The 15,268-nt window shown below is 46.8% G+C and overlaps 6 protein-coding genes across 6 annotated transcripts; 5 read left to right on the forward strand and 1 right to left on the reverse strand. All coding sequences in view use genetic code 12, as the record gives it.

Moving 5' to 3' along the window:
* Nucleotides 1-1,928: 1,928 nt before the first annotated feature.
* LODBEIA_P54850 (uncharacterized protein) lies at nt 1,929-3,644 on the forward strand (the record flags this gene model as incomplete). The annotated part of the gene is made up of 1 exon (XM_066975822.1): nt 1,929-3,644. The coding sequence occupies one exon, from the start codon at nt 1,929-1,931 to the stop codon at nt 3,642-3,644; it is 1,716 nt and encodes a 571-aa protein (XP_066832423.1).
* A 273-nt stretch (nt 3,645-3,917) lies between these two features.
* LODBEIA_P54860 (uncharacterized protein) lies at nt 3,918-5,378 on the forward strand (the record flags this gene model as incomplete). The annotated part of the gene is made up of 1 exon (XM_066975823.1): nt 3,918-5,378. The coding sequence occupies one exon, from the start codon at nt 3,918-3,920 to the stop codon at nt 5,376-5,378; it is 1,461 nt and encodes a 486-aa protein (XP_066832424.1).
* Nucleotides 5,379-5,776: 398 nt separating this feature from the next.
* LODBEIA_P54870 (uncharacterized protein) lies at nt 5,777-7,105 on the forward strand (the record flags this gene model as incomplete). Its single annotated transcript, XM_066975824.1, has 1 exon — nt 5,777-7,105. One exon carries the CDS (start codon nt 5,777-5,779, stop codon nt 7,103-7,105), a length of 1,329 nt encoding a protein of 442 aa, XP_066832425.1.
* Nucleotides 7,106-7,291: 186 nt separating this feature from the next.
* Nucleotides 7,292-8,665, reverse strand: LODBEIA_P54880 (uncharacterized protein; the record flags this gene model as incomplete). The annotated part of the gene is made up of 1 exon (XM_066975825.1): nt 7,292-8,665. One exon carries the CDS (start codon nt 8,663-8,665, stop codon nt 7,292-7,294), a length of 1,374 nt encoding a protein of 457 aa, XP_066832426.1.
* Nucleotides 8,666-11,745: 3,080 nt separating this feature from the next.
* On the forward strand, nt 11,746-14,334 carry LODBEIA_P54890 (uncharacterized protein; the record flags this gene model as incomplete). Its single annotated transcript, XM_066975826.1, has 1 exon — nt 11,746-14,334. One exon carries the CDS (start codon nt 11,746-11,748, stop codon nt 14,332-14,334), a length of 2,589 nt encoding a protein of 862 aa, XP_066832427.1.
* A 262-nt stretch (nt 14,335-14,596) lies between these two features.
* On the forward strand, nt 14,597-15,193 carry LODBEIA_P54900 (uncharacterized protein; the record flags this gene model as incomplete). Its single annotated transcript, XM_066975828.1, has 1 exon — nt 14,597-15,193. The coding sequence occupies one exon, from the start codon at nt 14,597-14,599 to the stop codon at nt 15,191-15,193; it is 597 nt and encodes a 198-aa protein (XP_066832428.1).
* Nucleotides 15,194-15,268: the final 75 nt, after the last annotated feature.

Raw genomic sequence — 15,268 nt, forward strand, 5'->3', positions numbered from 1 at the left:
AAACTACGCTACTTCTTCGGTAGTCATCTGTTAACTCTCGAGATTCGAATGGTGGCCTTGCTTAGTCTCCCATAGTCGTTCCCAGCGTGATCTAGAGCGATAGAGGTTGAAGTGTGAGAGTTATGGCGGTGTCTTGTTCAAGCATGGGAGTGGGAGTCACGTGACTTGGAAATGATCACCTCCCCTCCGGAGAAGTGGGCGTGGAGCCCCACACAGTCGAGTGCGAGACTTTTGACCGATAAATGAGGCTGTTGGAGACGAGACAAGCAACGACGAGCTTTTCCCGGAGATTAAGCGTGAAAACTACGCTACTTCTTCGGTAGTCATCTGTTAACTCTCGAGATTCGAATGGTGGCCTTGCTTAGTCTCCCATAGTCGTTCCCAGCGTGATCTAGAGCGATAGAGGTTGAAGTGTGAGAGTTGCAGCGGTGTTTTGTTCAAGCATGTGAGTGGGCGGGAACAGCGCGTCACGTGACTTGGAAATGATCACCTCCCCTCCGGAGAGGTGGGCGTGGAGCCCCACACAGTTGAGTGCGAGACTTTTGACCGATAAATAACGCTGCTGGAGACGAGACAAGCAACGACGAGCTTTTCCCGGAGATTAAGCGTGAAAACTACGCTACTTCTTCGGTAGTCATCTGTTAACTCTCGAGATTCGAATGGTGGCCTTGCTTAGTCTCCCATAGTCGTTCCCAGCGTGATCTAGAGCGATAGAGGTTGAAGGGTGGGAGTTATGGCGGTGTTTTGTTCAAGCATGGGAGTTTCAAGTGAGAGCGCGTCACGTGACATGCAAATGATTGGAGAAGTGGGCGTGGAGCCCCACACAGTCGAGTGCGAGACTTTTGACCGATAAATAACGCTGTTGGAGACGAGACAAGCAACGACAAGCTTTTCCCGGAGATTAAGAGTGAAAACTACGCTACTTCTTCGGTAGTCATCTGTTAACTCTCGAGATTCGAATGGTGGCATCGTCCAGTCTCCCATAGTCGTTCCCAGCGTGATATAGAGCGATAGAGGTTGAAGTGGGAGAGTTGCAGCGGTGTCTTGTTCAAGCATGTGAGTGGGCGGGAACAGCGAGTCACGTGACTTGGAAATGATCACATCCCCTCTGGAGAAGTGGGCGTGGAGCCCCACACAGTCGAGTGCGAGACTTTTGACCGATAAATGAGGCTGTTGGAGACGAGACAAGCAACGACAAGCTTTTCCCGGAGATTAAGAGTGAAAACTACGCTACTTCTTCGGTAGTCATCTGTTAACTCTCGAGATTCGAATGGTGGCCTTGCTTAGTCTCCCATAGTCGTTCCCAGCGTGATCTAGAGCGATAGAGGTTGAAGTGGGAGAGTTGCAGCGGTGTTTTGTTCAAGCATGGGAGTTTCAAGTGAGTGGGCGGGAACAGCGAGTCACGTGACATGGAAATGATCACCTCCCCTCCGGAGAAGTGGGCGTGGAGCCCCACACAGTCGAGTGCGAGACTTTTGACCGATAAATGAGGCTGTTGGAGACGAGACAAGCAACGACAAGCTTTTCCCGGAGATTAAGAGTGAAAACTACGCTACTTCTTCGGTAGTCATCTGTTAACTCTCGAGATTCGAATGGTGGCCTTGCTTAGTCTCCCATAGTCGTTCCCAGCGTGATATAGAGCGATAGAGGTTGAAGTGGGAGAGTTGCAGCGGTGTCTTGTTCAAGCATGGGAGTTTCAAGTGAGTGGGCGGCTCCTGGTCGGGTTTTATCAACTGGCTTGTATGCAGGTCCACTCTAATGCGATTTTTTTTTTTTTTTAATGCCTTCACTCTGCCTCTGCCTCCAGGAGAGTGAGGCAGATGCGAGATGCGAGATGAGACACCACCCCATCGTGTTCACCATCTCCCGTTTTAACTATTGGTATTGGACCCATACAGCATATACAAGGCCACTGAAGGTGTTCAAAGATGGCAAAGAAACCTACCACCAGCCTCGCGAAGGGGAAGAGGACTAAAGCTCCTGAACTGCACCCAAAAAAGAGATCAATAGACGAAGTAGAGTCAGCTGATAAAGAGGACGAAAAAGACACTGACAAAGCAGTTGATGAGTTGGATGCAGATTTCGACGAGGTTGCAGGGCTATTAGGCGGAGACATCAAAGACCCAGAAGTGAAAAAGGCCAATTTGAAACAGGCCAAGGATGAACAGAGACTCCAGGAATTGACAAAACCAAAAGTCTCCACCACGGTTGCAGCAGAAGAGGATGAGCCAGATGTCAACTACTCGTTTGAAAAAGCCGAGTTTTCAGAGCCCACCATGAAAGCCATCAAGGAAATGGGATTCACCAAAATGACAAAGGTCCAGGCCAAAACCATTCCTCCGTTGTTAGCAGGAAGAGACGTCTTGGGAGCAGCAAAAACTGGTTCGGGCAAGACGTTGGCGTTCTTGATACCGGCAATCGAGCTTCTATATTCTTTAAAAGTGAAGCCGAGAAACGGAACGGCTGTGATTATAATCACGCCAACTAGAGAGTTGGCGTTGCAAATATTTGGAGTCGCGAGACAATTGATGGAACACCACTCGCAAACGTGTGGTATAGTGATTGGCGGAGCCGATCGGAGACAAGAAGCTACTAAACTAGCCAAAGGTGTCAATTTGCTCGTTGCCACGCCTGGTCGATTATTGGACCATTTGAAAAACACCCAGGGTTTCGTATTCAGTAACTTGAAAGCATTGATTATCGATGAAGCAGACCGGATCTTGGAGATTGGGTTTGAAGATGAGATGAAACAGATTATCAAGATCTTGCCTAGTGAAGAAAGGCAAACGATGTTGTTTTCAGCTACTCAAACCACAAAAGTGGAGGATCTTGCACGGATATCACTTCGACCAGGTCCGTTGTACATCAACGTTGTTCCTGAAAAGGAACACTCAACTGCCGACGGGTTGGAACAAGGCTACGTGGTGTGTGATTCCGACAAGAGATTCTTGCTTCTTTTCTCGTTTTTAAAGAGAAACATCAAAAAGAAGATCATTGTGTTTTTGTCCTCGTGCAACAGTGTCAAGTTCTACAGCGAGTTGCTCAATTACATCGATCTTCCGGTGTTGGACTTGCACGGCAAGCAAAAACAGCAGAAGCGAACAAACACTTTTTTCGAGTTTTGCAACGCCAAACAGGGGATATTGGTATGCACTGACGTTGCCGCTCGAGGCTTGGATATCCCGGCCGTCGACTGGATCATTCAGTTTGACCCACCAGATGACCCAAGAGACTACATCCACAGAGTCGGTAGAACTGCTAGGGGCACCGACGGTAAAGGCAAGTCATTGATGTTCCTTACTCCGTCCGAGTTGGGATTCTTGAGGTATCTCAAAGCCGCAAATGTTCCGTTGAATGAATACGAGTTCCCAGCAAACAAGATTGCCAATGTTCAATCGCAATTAACTAAATTGATCAAGACAAACTACTTGTTGCACCAATCGGCTAAGGACGGCTACCGGGCGTATTTGCAAGCGTATTCTTCGCATAGTTTGAAAACTGTCTACCAGATCGATAAACTTGATTTGGTCAAAGTTGGCAAATCGTTTGGGTTTGACGTGCCGCCAAAAGTCAACATCACCATTGGTGCCAGTGGGAAATCGATAGAAAAGAAGCATAAGAAACAAAGAAGAGATAGGAATTAGGATATAGATTTGTAAAAAAAAAAAAAGAATCATGAATAAAGTAAAGCTTTGAAACAAATATCGTGCTGGCAGGAGCTCATCTGTAGTTGTAGAGAAGATGTGGCCTGGGGTTGGGGGGTCAGGATTGTTAGGGCCAGAAGCGGCCAGTGGACGCGTTGGTGGTGGTGGTGGTGGTGGTGCTCACTACGCGCATACTTTGAAAAAAAAAATATACACCTTTTACGTGTTGTGCCCCCAGTCCTCACGATATCTTCACCACGAAAACTCTGGTGTATGAAGATGGAGTACACCAGCTACCTCAATAATGCAACGGACTCACCCGCGAAGCAGAGATCAGAAGTCAACATCCCGCTGGAGTTTGACAAGCGTAATGAGTTTTTCATCAGCCCGACATCGCGCAAGTACGACAAGCAATATTTCTCCATGTATCAATACCGACTCACTCATTTGAAGAAACGGGTCATTGCCAACGCCATGAAGAAATGGGGGCACGAGAAACGTAAAGTCGACGGCCAGACCATAGTCAAGCAGGACAAGATCTTGGATATCAAAAGCGGCCAACTCTGCTGGGTTGTGGGCACGGTGTTTTGCGACGCCAAGTACAAGTTGAACATCTTGAGCGATGTCGATAAGGGCACCGACGACGTGTTGCCGCTTATTCCCGTGAGCTACGTCGATAACGAGGAGCAGCCGGTGGTGATGCTTGAAGACGAGTCGGGGCGTGCAGTGCTACACAATGAAGTCTTCCTCAAGAAGAACTTGTTGGTGACGGGCTGCATTGTGGCGGTCTTGGGGATCGAGATCCAAGCTGGTATATTTGAGATCATGGACGTGGTGTACCCCGAGTGTGCGCCGCAAACGCCGCTTCCTCCAAAAACACAAGCTACACCGACGAAGAATAAAAAGGTACAGAGCAAGAAGATTGCAATTGTGTCGGGGTTGAACATCGGCTTGGATGCGCATTACGACATGAAACTCGAGCTTTTGAAACAGTACCTCACAGGCGAACTCGGCTCCGAGCAAGAACAAGAACTCGCAGCGTCAATCTCGCGTCTCATCATCGCAGGAAACTCTATCGAGCCCATACGCAACATCACCGCCGAGGAAGACTTGAAAAACTACATCACAACCAACAACTACGGCTCCAAAAACATCCCCAAGTTCACCACGGAATCCTTGCAGCAGCTCGACCACTTCATCAACGAGATCATCACCAGCTTGCCCGTTTCCGTCATGCCGGGCGAAAACGACCCTGCCGAGATCTGCTGGCCCCAGCAACAACTCCACAAGTCGCTCTTCAAATCCAACCTGAGCATAGTGGGGTCCGACCGCTTGCAACGGCTAACCAACCCCGTCTGGCTCGAAATCGAGGGCGTGCACATCTTGGGCACCTCGGGCGAAAACGTAGCCGACGTGAAGAAGTACGCCTCTGGCACTGTCGACACGATGCAAATCATGCACGCGAGCATGAAATGGCAGAACTTTGTGCCCACGGCCCCGGACACATTATACTGTTACCCTTATGATGAATACGACCCGTTTATCTTTGTGCTGGAGTTGCCGCATGTGTATTTTGTCGGGAATCAGGACAAGTTCGAGGTGGAGACGTATGTGTGCGAGCACTCTGGGGCGCGGGTGGTTTTGGTTAGCGTTCCTGAGTTTAAAAAGAGCAAAGAGGTGGTTATTTTTGATTTGGACGAGTTGACGGGCGAGGTAGTTAGGTTTGAGGTGTGACTAGGTTACAATCATATATACTGTATTGAAAACAGCCCTTACTAGTATACTATATGGTATTCCTACCTTTACTGCGGCTGCAAAAAAGCACTTGTCTAGAGCGGGACTGCAACTGGTAGCGCTGCTACTTATAATTCCTACTTATATTATTGGTTAGACTGCGAACTGCGTGCTACCAAGTGTGGTATCTGCCAGTACACTCTCACGGCTTCTGCCCAATGAGTGCAGTGAAAAAATCAACCACCCGCCCAGAGTCTGCTGCTGCTATTGGTACAACGAGGAGCAGCATTTCTAATTGAACCTTGGGATTTCACATATCTAAAGACCACCACCTCCTCAGCCACAACTACCAAACCACAAAGGATAGCCCACACAGGAGAAACCCAGGAACGCACATCATGATTCGTGGTTCAGCAATTTTGAAAAACGTCACCGCACGTCGATTCATTTCCTCCGGTATCAAATACACTTCGTTATCCAACGGAGTCACCGTCGCCAGTGAGATCAACACAGCAGCAACCCACTCGACCGTGGGGTTGTATTTCGGTGCCGGTTCGAGATCCGAACACCAATACAGCAACGGAGTTTCCGCGTTGACCGCCAACATCTTGGCGCACGCCCACAATGTCGAAAGCGACGGGGTCTTGACCAGCGCCCACAACTCGAAAGAGGTCAATGGTGTCGTTGCTGAGACCGCCCACGGCAACATCGAGACCGCCGCCAAGTTGATTGCGTCCATCGCCACCAACGCCGAGCAGATTGTCTCCCTGGCCGACATCGAGAGTGCCAAGCACAAGTTGTACCAACAAGCAGCCTACGTCGAGAACGACCCCGAGTCCAAAGTGTTGAGCCACTTGGAAGCCAGCGCTTTCCAAGGCTACTCCTTGGCCTTGCCCACCTTGGGCACCACCGACAGCATCCCCAACTTGGAAGCGCAGGACTCGTTGCGCCACTTGAGCAAGCATTTTGTCAACAACAACCTCGTCATTTCCGCCTCGGGCAACTTTGACCACGAGAGATTGGTCGATGTCGTTGAGGCCAACTTGAAGGTTGCCGAAGGCGCCAAGCCCGAGACCAAGCCCGCCAGTTTCTTGGGCTCGGAAGTTAGAATGAGAGACGACACCATGCCCAAGGCATACATCTCGATTGCCGTCTCTGGAGAAAGCTTAGCTTCGCCCCACTACTTGACGGCGAAAGTCGCCGCTGCCATATTTGGCGATTTCAACTTGCACTCCACCAAAGCCAAGTACACATCGCCCAAGTTGGCCTCGATTGTGCAGGAGTACAACATTGTCGACTCCTACACCCACTTTTCGAAATCATGGTCTGACGCCGGCTTGTGGGGCTATTACGCTGAGATCTCCAACAGGTTCACCATTGACGACTTTTGCCATTTCTCCTTGAAGCAATGGAACAGATTGTCGATCTCGATCAGCGAGGCCGAAGTTGCGAGAGCCAAGGCGCAAGTCAAGGCCCATTTGGCGGCGCAACATGTCTCACCTGCGCATATCTCGAAGGATATTGCAAGAAACGTCTTGGCTGTCGGGTACCAGTTTAGCTTGAAGGAGCAATTTGATAAGATTGACGCCATCACGGTTAAGGATGTGAAGGAGTGGGGTAAGAATAAGGTGTGGGATAGAGATATTGTTATTTCTGGTACTGGTCTCATTGAGGATTTGTTGGACTACAATAGAAATAGAAACGAGATGGCTATGATGAGATGGTGATTCTCTGGCGTCTGTCTGTTTATCGTGTGTTTTGAACGTGTATATGGACATGTATTTTGAAATATAGTATAATTTCGAGAAGATGAAGAAAAAGAGAGAACGAGGGGGGGTAGTTTTGAATATTAACAAAAGAATACATTTTTTTTATTTGATTCGAGATTGAGCTTCAGTGGAGGGGGGAGGGGGTTACAATATGCCGCTCTTTTTCAAATTCTGCTGGATGATCAAGTCGGCCACGGCACTAAGCACAAACTTCATCGACTGGGTATCAGTAGCACAAGTGCGATGCACGTAAATGGGCTTATTGGTCCTATTCATCTTTAAAAAATTAGTTTCAAAGAAATTGATGGCTTCGTTAACGTCATCACTCTTGCCCATGTAATCAGGGAAATACTTGACAAGTGGATTTCGTTTGATTTTAGCTTCAAACAAATCGGTCTTGTTCAAAAACAAGATAAAGGGGGTATTCGCGAACCATTTCGAGTTGCACAAGCGATCAAACAAGATGATGGACTCGTGCATTCGATTGACGCGCTCATCCTCGAATAACATCTGGTCGTATTCGTTTATCGCCAACACAAACAACACCGCCGTAATATCGTCGAAGCAATGGATCCATTTCTTGCGCTCGCTGCGCTGTCCTCCCGCGTCCAACACTTTGAACTGGAACGACTTGATGGTGAAGTTGGTCTCGGTGATGCCCGTCGTCTTGATTCTACCTTTGAGGATATCCAAGTCCGAGCACACATAGTAGGGGTCAGCAAAGTTGAACACGTTGTTGAAGTAGTACTCGGCGCTGCTTTCAAATTGGAACTCGTTGCTTCGTTCAAAGCATTTCTTGATGCCGGAGTCTTCGGTCCATAGTTTGTGTATAGCTTGAGCAATGTCTTTGCGGGAGTAGCGGGCTTCCTTACTTCCGTTACTTGTCTCGGCGGTGCCTAGCTCCTTCCTGGGTTGCAGGTTGAGGTTCAGGCTCGAATACAGATTTTGCAACTGGTTGATCTGTTCCACGTCAACTCCATCATCACCATCATTATCAATTGCGTCACTCCTGGCGGCCTCCTCACTTAGAGCCTCAACAAGACCCGTGCTATTCAATTTACGCTTCATTTTACTCTTTTCATCGTATTTCAAGATGTAGTCATTTAGGAAATTGGTGCCTCCCGCGACACCCGTATCGATCTGAGTCAAGGCATCGCTTCGCAACACGCATTGTTTATAGGGGATCAAATACGAGTTCATCTGGTCGCAGTCCAATTGGATTTTCAACTTACGCGCTTGAATAATCAAGATCTTCATCGATTGAATAACGTCGCACCATATGATATGAGCATATTGCATTCGTTCTTGTTGGGTGAACCCGCCCTTGTGCAAGACTTTGAGCTGTTTGAGCACGGTGGACTTGCCCGATTCACCAGCACCGAGCAAGAGCAACTTGACTCCCTTTTTGGAGTTGGCCTTGTTCAAATGGAGCGATTGCTCTATGGCGTCGTTGATTTGCTTGTCTTGCAAAAAGGGGTCGTTTTCTTCGTCCACTGGCACACTAGCTCCACAACCCATGGTGATGCTATACTGGAGAAACAAAATATAAAAAAAAAAGAAAAAGAAAAAGAAAAAGCTGAAGCAAAAGCAGAAGTGTTTGCGTGATATTGCTTGAAATCCCTTCCTCTTGCTTCCAGATTGGCAAAATATCCAAGTTCTCAACTAAGAGAGCCCACGACCATGGCAAGGGGTTCCACGCAAAAATTGATTTCCAATACCCAATCAGGCCTCTCTTACTCTGTCTCTGTCTCTATTTCCTAACCTTCCCATTGTTTGAGGTCCAGATTTTAATGCCTCATGTTTAGACCCCTCTATAGATGTTTTCTCACACGGAGGGGGGGCTTTGATGGTTTGGCTGTAAAATGTAGATCAAGCAAATTTAAGATCCACACATACATATATATGAAACACAACAATGCATGTTAATTTTCAACTCTAAACTATTTTAGTTTCTAACCAACATTTCCGGTAAGTTGCGGTGTTCTAGTTTGAATGGTTGGTTCGATGGGTGTGGATGGTTTGCGAGGTTCCGTCAGTTGGGAAAATTCGGGTATAAAAGCGTGGCTAATCCCAGTGGGAAAAAAAAAACAAGCTGGAACCAAAGCTGGCGGTGGCAGGCTGAAGGCTGGGAGCTCTGTCTCTATAAAGAGGGCAATTTGTATATGAGTCTCTGGTTGTTCACTTTACTCTATGAAAATTCGGTGAGGAGGTTAATAGAACCGAGACGTCTAGGGTGGAATTTTTTTTAAAAAAAAAAAAAAAAAAAGAGTCCCCCGGGGGAGATTTGAACTCCCGACCCCAAGATTGCTTATATTGCAAAGCAGGTTAATTTCAAAATTACAGTCTCATGCTCTAAACCAACTGAGCTACCAGGGGGGTTTTTCTGTTCACCTAGAAGGTTTCGTGGCAAGGCATAGGACTTGGCCCCTCCCAAGCTGACTGGGGGGGTTTGATTGGATTGCTCTTGTTGTTTGTCGAGGCTCATCGACAGGGGGCTTAGTTTTCAGCAATACAACTGCAACTACAACTACAACCTGTCTACCTAACAATGGCCGCGAGAAAAACCAGCAATAGAAGAGTGAGCAATATATATATATATACATGTTTGTATGAGTGTGTGTATTCAAACAATCGATAGGATTCAAAGCCAAAATAAACACCACGAGACAAAGAAACTCTTCAGGTCAAGCCTGGTCAAGTGTGGTGGTGATGGTGGTGGTGTGGATTGCGTCTTTGTTTGATTGTTTGTTTCGAGCTTTGCGCTTTCGCGAGGCTTAGACGTTGTCTGTTTGGCTTTCTCCCCTTCCTTCTCTCTCGTTCGTATTGTTCGCATTGTTCGAACAAATTCGTGACCTTTGCCCTGTTGTATTTTTTTGTTTTTCTTGGAGGGCCTGCCGGTGGGTGGCAATCTCGTCGAATCTCGTAAATGTACCACGCACTATAACTGCCACCACCGGCTAGACTTGGCACGGCATAGCGCCGCAGAGCACAGCGCAGGGAGAGGCTTAGTTTTCCATTTCACGTGACGCGAAGGAAACGCAAATTACGAGGCGCATCGAGACACTCTAAAAAAGTGGCTTTTCCTTATTATTCTACGAGTATAGCCGCAAAGGGAGGGCAAGGGCAGTTCTAGACCAGAGGAGTAGCTTTTCGCTTTGCACGTGCCTCATAACCCTGTCCTCGTGTCAAAATAGAGTCAGCTGATGATTGTTGATGAAACATGGATTTTGGCTTACTCTTGCAAAATTCGCTGTAGCACATATATTTTAAAGGACAAGGTCTTGGAAACAGGCTAGGCGTGATAAGATAAAGAACGCCGGAGAGTAAACGTGGATGTGCAGAGACGACGTTGGTGTCTCCTTCTTCTTTTAAATATCAAGCTTTTCCAGCCGCAAATCTTGAAGCTTGTAATCGTGAAGCTTGCAAATCTTCAAGTTAGAAGGAAGGGTAGAGCTCGCTCACTCGCCCGGTTAGTTGAAACGCAAAGGGGCTACTACTTGGTATCGGCCGGGTGTTGTCCAACAGAAACATCATCAGGATGTTTTAGGTAAGACGTTAAAATGCACGAGACGGATGCGGCTATTTCGTTGTTTTTAGTTCGCTTAGTGAGTCACTTTGTTCCAGTACACCGGCCCAGCCTCTTTTCCTCCCTGTTTGCTTGTGGTTAGTAGTTTTGGCAGTGGCAGTAGCTGGATGTCAAAGCGCACCAACTGCCCTTGTCCCTTGTCCCTTGTTCCTTGTTTCTCCTTTCTGGGTTAAAGGTTTGATACAAGGTGGCTTTGCTCGTCCATAGACATGGACATATAATACGTCACTCTGCAAACTGTCATCATATCAGCGGGTGGCGTTCTTCTTTTACTGCTCAGGTGCACTTGGTAGCGTTCAATTGCCGAGAAGGAAGAGAGGCCGTAAATGAAATGACTGAAATTCCCCTTTGGTTTTGTGTAACTTCCATGTGCTTTTTTTTCCCCGCAATATAGCTCGAGTTGCACTTGGCGCACTTGGTAGCGTGGCGCTCACGTGTGCACTACCCTCGTTTCTCTAATTTTTGGCTGCCCTTTTTTCTATAAGAACAACCAACCAACCAACCAACTAAACCTACCCCCCCCTTTCCCTCGTTTACCTCCCCCTAGTACACCATACACCAGCTACGGGACATTGAAACGCCACCCTTGCAATCCACCAGTTTTTTGAGTGAAGCTATCCACATTCATTGAATAGGCCACACTTGTTTTACCTTGCTAGAAAGAGAGCCAACTTTTAACCACCCAAACCACCCCCAAGCAACTAACTACAATTTTGAAATCTTTCAGCCACGCATTAGGAAGGGGAGGTAAAAAAAAAGGGTCATTGCCATTTTTAATTCAGCCACATCGTCATCTCTCACTTCAACGCACACACACATTACACATCACTAACATCACCAATTCCTTCCAGTTCTACTCCTACAGTGCAGTGGTGAGTTATCCGAGTTTTCCCTTGAAATCACCCGTCATTTCCTTCGAGCCAGACTCATCTCGGCTTTATCCGGTTGCAATTAAGACACTCACCCCTTAACTACCAATTCCCGTTCAATTCAACCACCTCGGATTTCATTCATGACCACTACGTTCTTAACCACGTCGCCGATTCCTTCTGCTGCTGCCTCCGCTTCTGCCCCGGCCTCGGCCTCGTTCAAAGAGAATGGACAGTCAACTTGCAATCCCATTGAAACTGCGACTGATGAGTCAAAACCAAGAACATTCACCTCGCAAGTCAATTTCAAACCACAGCAACTCTATGTATCGACACCACTATCACCTCCATCAAAGGCCATTCATAAACCATCACCCATGACGACATCAACGGTAGAAGCAACTCCCAGGCCTTCTCCGTTTTCAAAAAGAGTCTCCTTCAACAACTTGAACCCGGAAGACGACTCAAATGTGCTCAGCAACCAACCAATCTACAATCAAGCTGGTAGCAACCCTAGTTCTCCTTCTTCTTATTCCCAGTTTAAACGAAACAACAGTGGCTCATCGGCTCAAAATGTCCTGTCGCTATTATCAGGTGTACCGCAAGTGAAGAAACCAGATATTGTGCTATCGTCAGTGTTTATGACCAACGCCAACCCCAATCATTCTACTAGCATTGCTCGCAAGAGAAGGTTAAAACTACCGAGTCCTCCAGAGAAATCCATCTTGAAAAATCGAGTGTCACGGCAACAGTTGGATTATAATGAACGATTCCAGGGCAAAATCGCAGAAGGAACAATCAATTACCATGAAGATGATATTGACATTCATGTTAACGATAACGATAATGATGATAACGATAATAATGATAATAATAATAATGACGCAGAAGGAGAAGATAATGATGATGACGACGATAATAATGAAGAAGCAATTGATGCTAGTGCCGAGGCTGGTTCCCCAATCAGTGGACCAATTGCAGCTAAACCTAGACGAAAATCATACGCGGAAATGACCGATGAAGAGTTGATGGCACTAGATCCGCAGTTTTCCAACTTCAAGTCCCGGGCAACCACGTTTGACTCGTTTAAATTTGATAACCAAAAGATGTTTTACCGTGAAGAACGAAGATCGTCGGCAACTCAAGTTGCTGCTGCTTTGAAACTGCAACAAAAACAACAACTGCAGCAGCAGCAGCAGCATCCTTACCCAACATCAAACGAAAACAACTATAGATCCATTGCATTAACTGTGAGGCACAACCGCTATGACCAAGTGGACTTCAACAGAACTATAGTCACGACAATCTCGGGAAGAAAACACACCTGGCATTCTCTTGACTGGCTATTGCAAATTAACAATGTTGACGGTCTGGAACAACAACTGTCGCTGTTTTTGGTTGATGGCGACCACTTGGTGGTTACCAGCTTGATTTCCAAAGATTACATCAAGGAGTATAACTGCAAGAGAAGGAAATTGGCGTTGGAAGTCTACCTACAACAAAAATGCACCAACTTGCTAGACTACCTCAAGGAGTACCTTGTAAAACTCGATTTGAAAGTAAAGATGACGGTGGAATTTGTTATTGATGGTGACATTAACGACTATTACTCATTTCTGGAAAATGGCGTAAAATTCATGATGCATCATGTCTATAAACAATATCAACCAAACCTATGTGTGCTTGGCAACAAGAGCTCCAATTTAAATTTCAAGTACCCCATCAAGATTAAGAAATCGGCACACGACGAGTACATGATCAAGATATCGTCCTACATTGTCAAATATTCGCCAGTTCCAGTGGTTTTGGTGGGGGGCTCGCAGCATCATCAAGATTTATTCTCCGCCAAGAGAAGAAGGAAATCAGACGTTGATACGCCAAATCTCCCCAAGATTACCTTTTCCGATGTCGAGCAGGTTACATCGCCAATTTCCCCAAAGGACTCGTCTTTTCTTATCAAACCTACAATCACCAACTCCAGTGCAACTTCAAACAACTCGAATTCTTCAAACTCAAACTCCTCTTTGGATTCGTCTGTTGAATCATTTTCACCCAGGGAATTGCTAACGAACAATAACAACATAAATAGCAAAAATAACGAGGAAGGTGAAGAAGGTAGAGACCCCGAGTTGCGACAATTTGATTCGCGGCCTCAACATGATATCGAACCTGAAGAGCAGTCGGAATTGGACAAAATCAAGTCACTTCCCTTTGACTCGCCCTTGAAGCTCCAAAAATGGATCTCCTTCATCTCAGACCAATCATACCAAGGGTCGGTCAATTACATCCAAGCCGTCAACTCCAAAGATGACTCGCTCAAGATTGACGACAAGATCCACCAGATTTATAAATCTCAGTCGGGTTGTGCTGGAGCTGGCAGTGGAGGTAGCGGTGGGAACAGTAGAGGCGGAAGTTTTAGTGGTGGCACCAGTGGCATTTTATCCAACACAAGTCGCGACGGAAGCGTTTCGCTGTCGACGGATGGCAACATTTACAAGGTTAAATCGCTCATCTCAATTAAAGACGACGAAGAAGTGAAGAAGAAGCAGGAGTTGAGACGCAAGCGGAATAGCAATGGTGCCAGTATTGGTTCAAACATTCGCGGCAACAGCAGCAAGAGCAGCTTATCCAGTTGTGATGGTAGCAAAGGGTCATCCACCAAGGACAAGAAGACCGAAAAGAAGCCAGAAAAGAAGACCTCTTTTTGGAAGAAACTCGGGTTCAAGAAGTGATTTCAATTCTACGTTTTAATTTTTATTGTTTTTTTTTTACAACAGGCAGGTTGTATATCGATTTTTATTATAGAGAAAGGGATTTCAAGTTTCAAATGAAAACATTTGACGTGATTGTAGACTGTAAGAAGATGCTGGTGTCGAGTTATTGCAAGAAATTGCGCACCCTAAATATCATTCTCTCTCTCTCCAACTCCACTTGAAATTTCTCTCCGATGTCAAAATCTCAACCGCATTAGGCTCCCCCCAACACACAAGCGCAATGCTAGCTCGACTTGGCAAAAGACTACTCCACACCTCCCGCCCCATCAGCAAAAACATAACAACGCGAGCAGAAATCACTCAACTACTAAACACACCAACATGGTCAATCAAACACTACTTCAGAAACGTGCCCCGCACAAGCCCCATCTCGACGGAAGCAGCACGGGAAATCTTTGAAAAAATGATGAAGCTTTCAGGTTTGAACCCCTTGCAGCTGTACAGTGACCCCAAGCTGCAACAATTGATCCAGTCGCTCAAGTTGCAGATGATGTTCATCAGACACTTGTATGAAGATGACTGTGCTGCTGAAGATGACATTGACCGCGATGACCGCGATGATGCTCCGGATGAAGTCGGGGCAAGTGAGAGCCAATTGAGTAATGGTGGAAAAGGCGTGGGAAATGATGTAGATGATGACATGATGCGGAGTGAAGGTGGTGGCAACGACGTGGTGTTTCGGTTGATTGCGAGCGACCATTTGCCTCCTGCGCCGTTGCTGCTTGCGCAGTTGTTGGCGATGGTTGACGCGGTTGGCGAGGGCGTTGATGCTGAAAAGGGGGAAATTGGCTTTTGTTTGGACGATTTGAAACGGTGATATCATTATACAAAAGAAACATTGAAAAGGTGAAGGGGGAGGGAAGGGAAGTGAGGGGGGGCATTTATCTCATTT

Source organism: Lodderomyces beijingensis, assembly GCF_963989305.1.
Source record: "Lodderomyces beijingensis strain CBS 14171 genome assembly, chromosome: 7".
NCBI lineage: Eukaryota > Fungi > Ascomycota > Pichiomycetes > Serinales > Debaryomycetaceae > Lodderomyces > Lodderomyces beijingensis.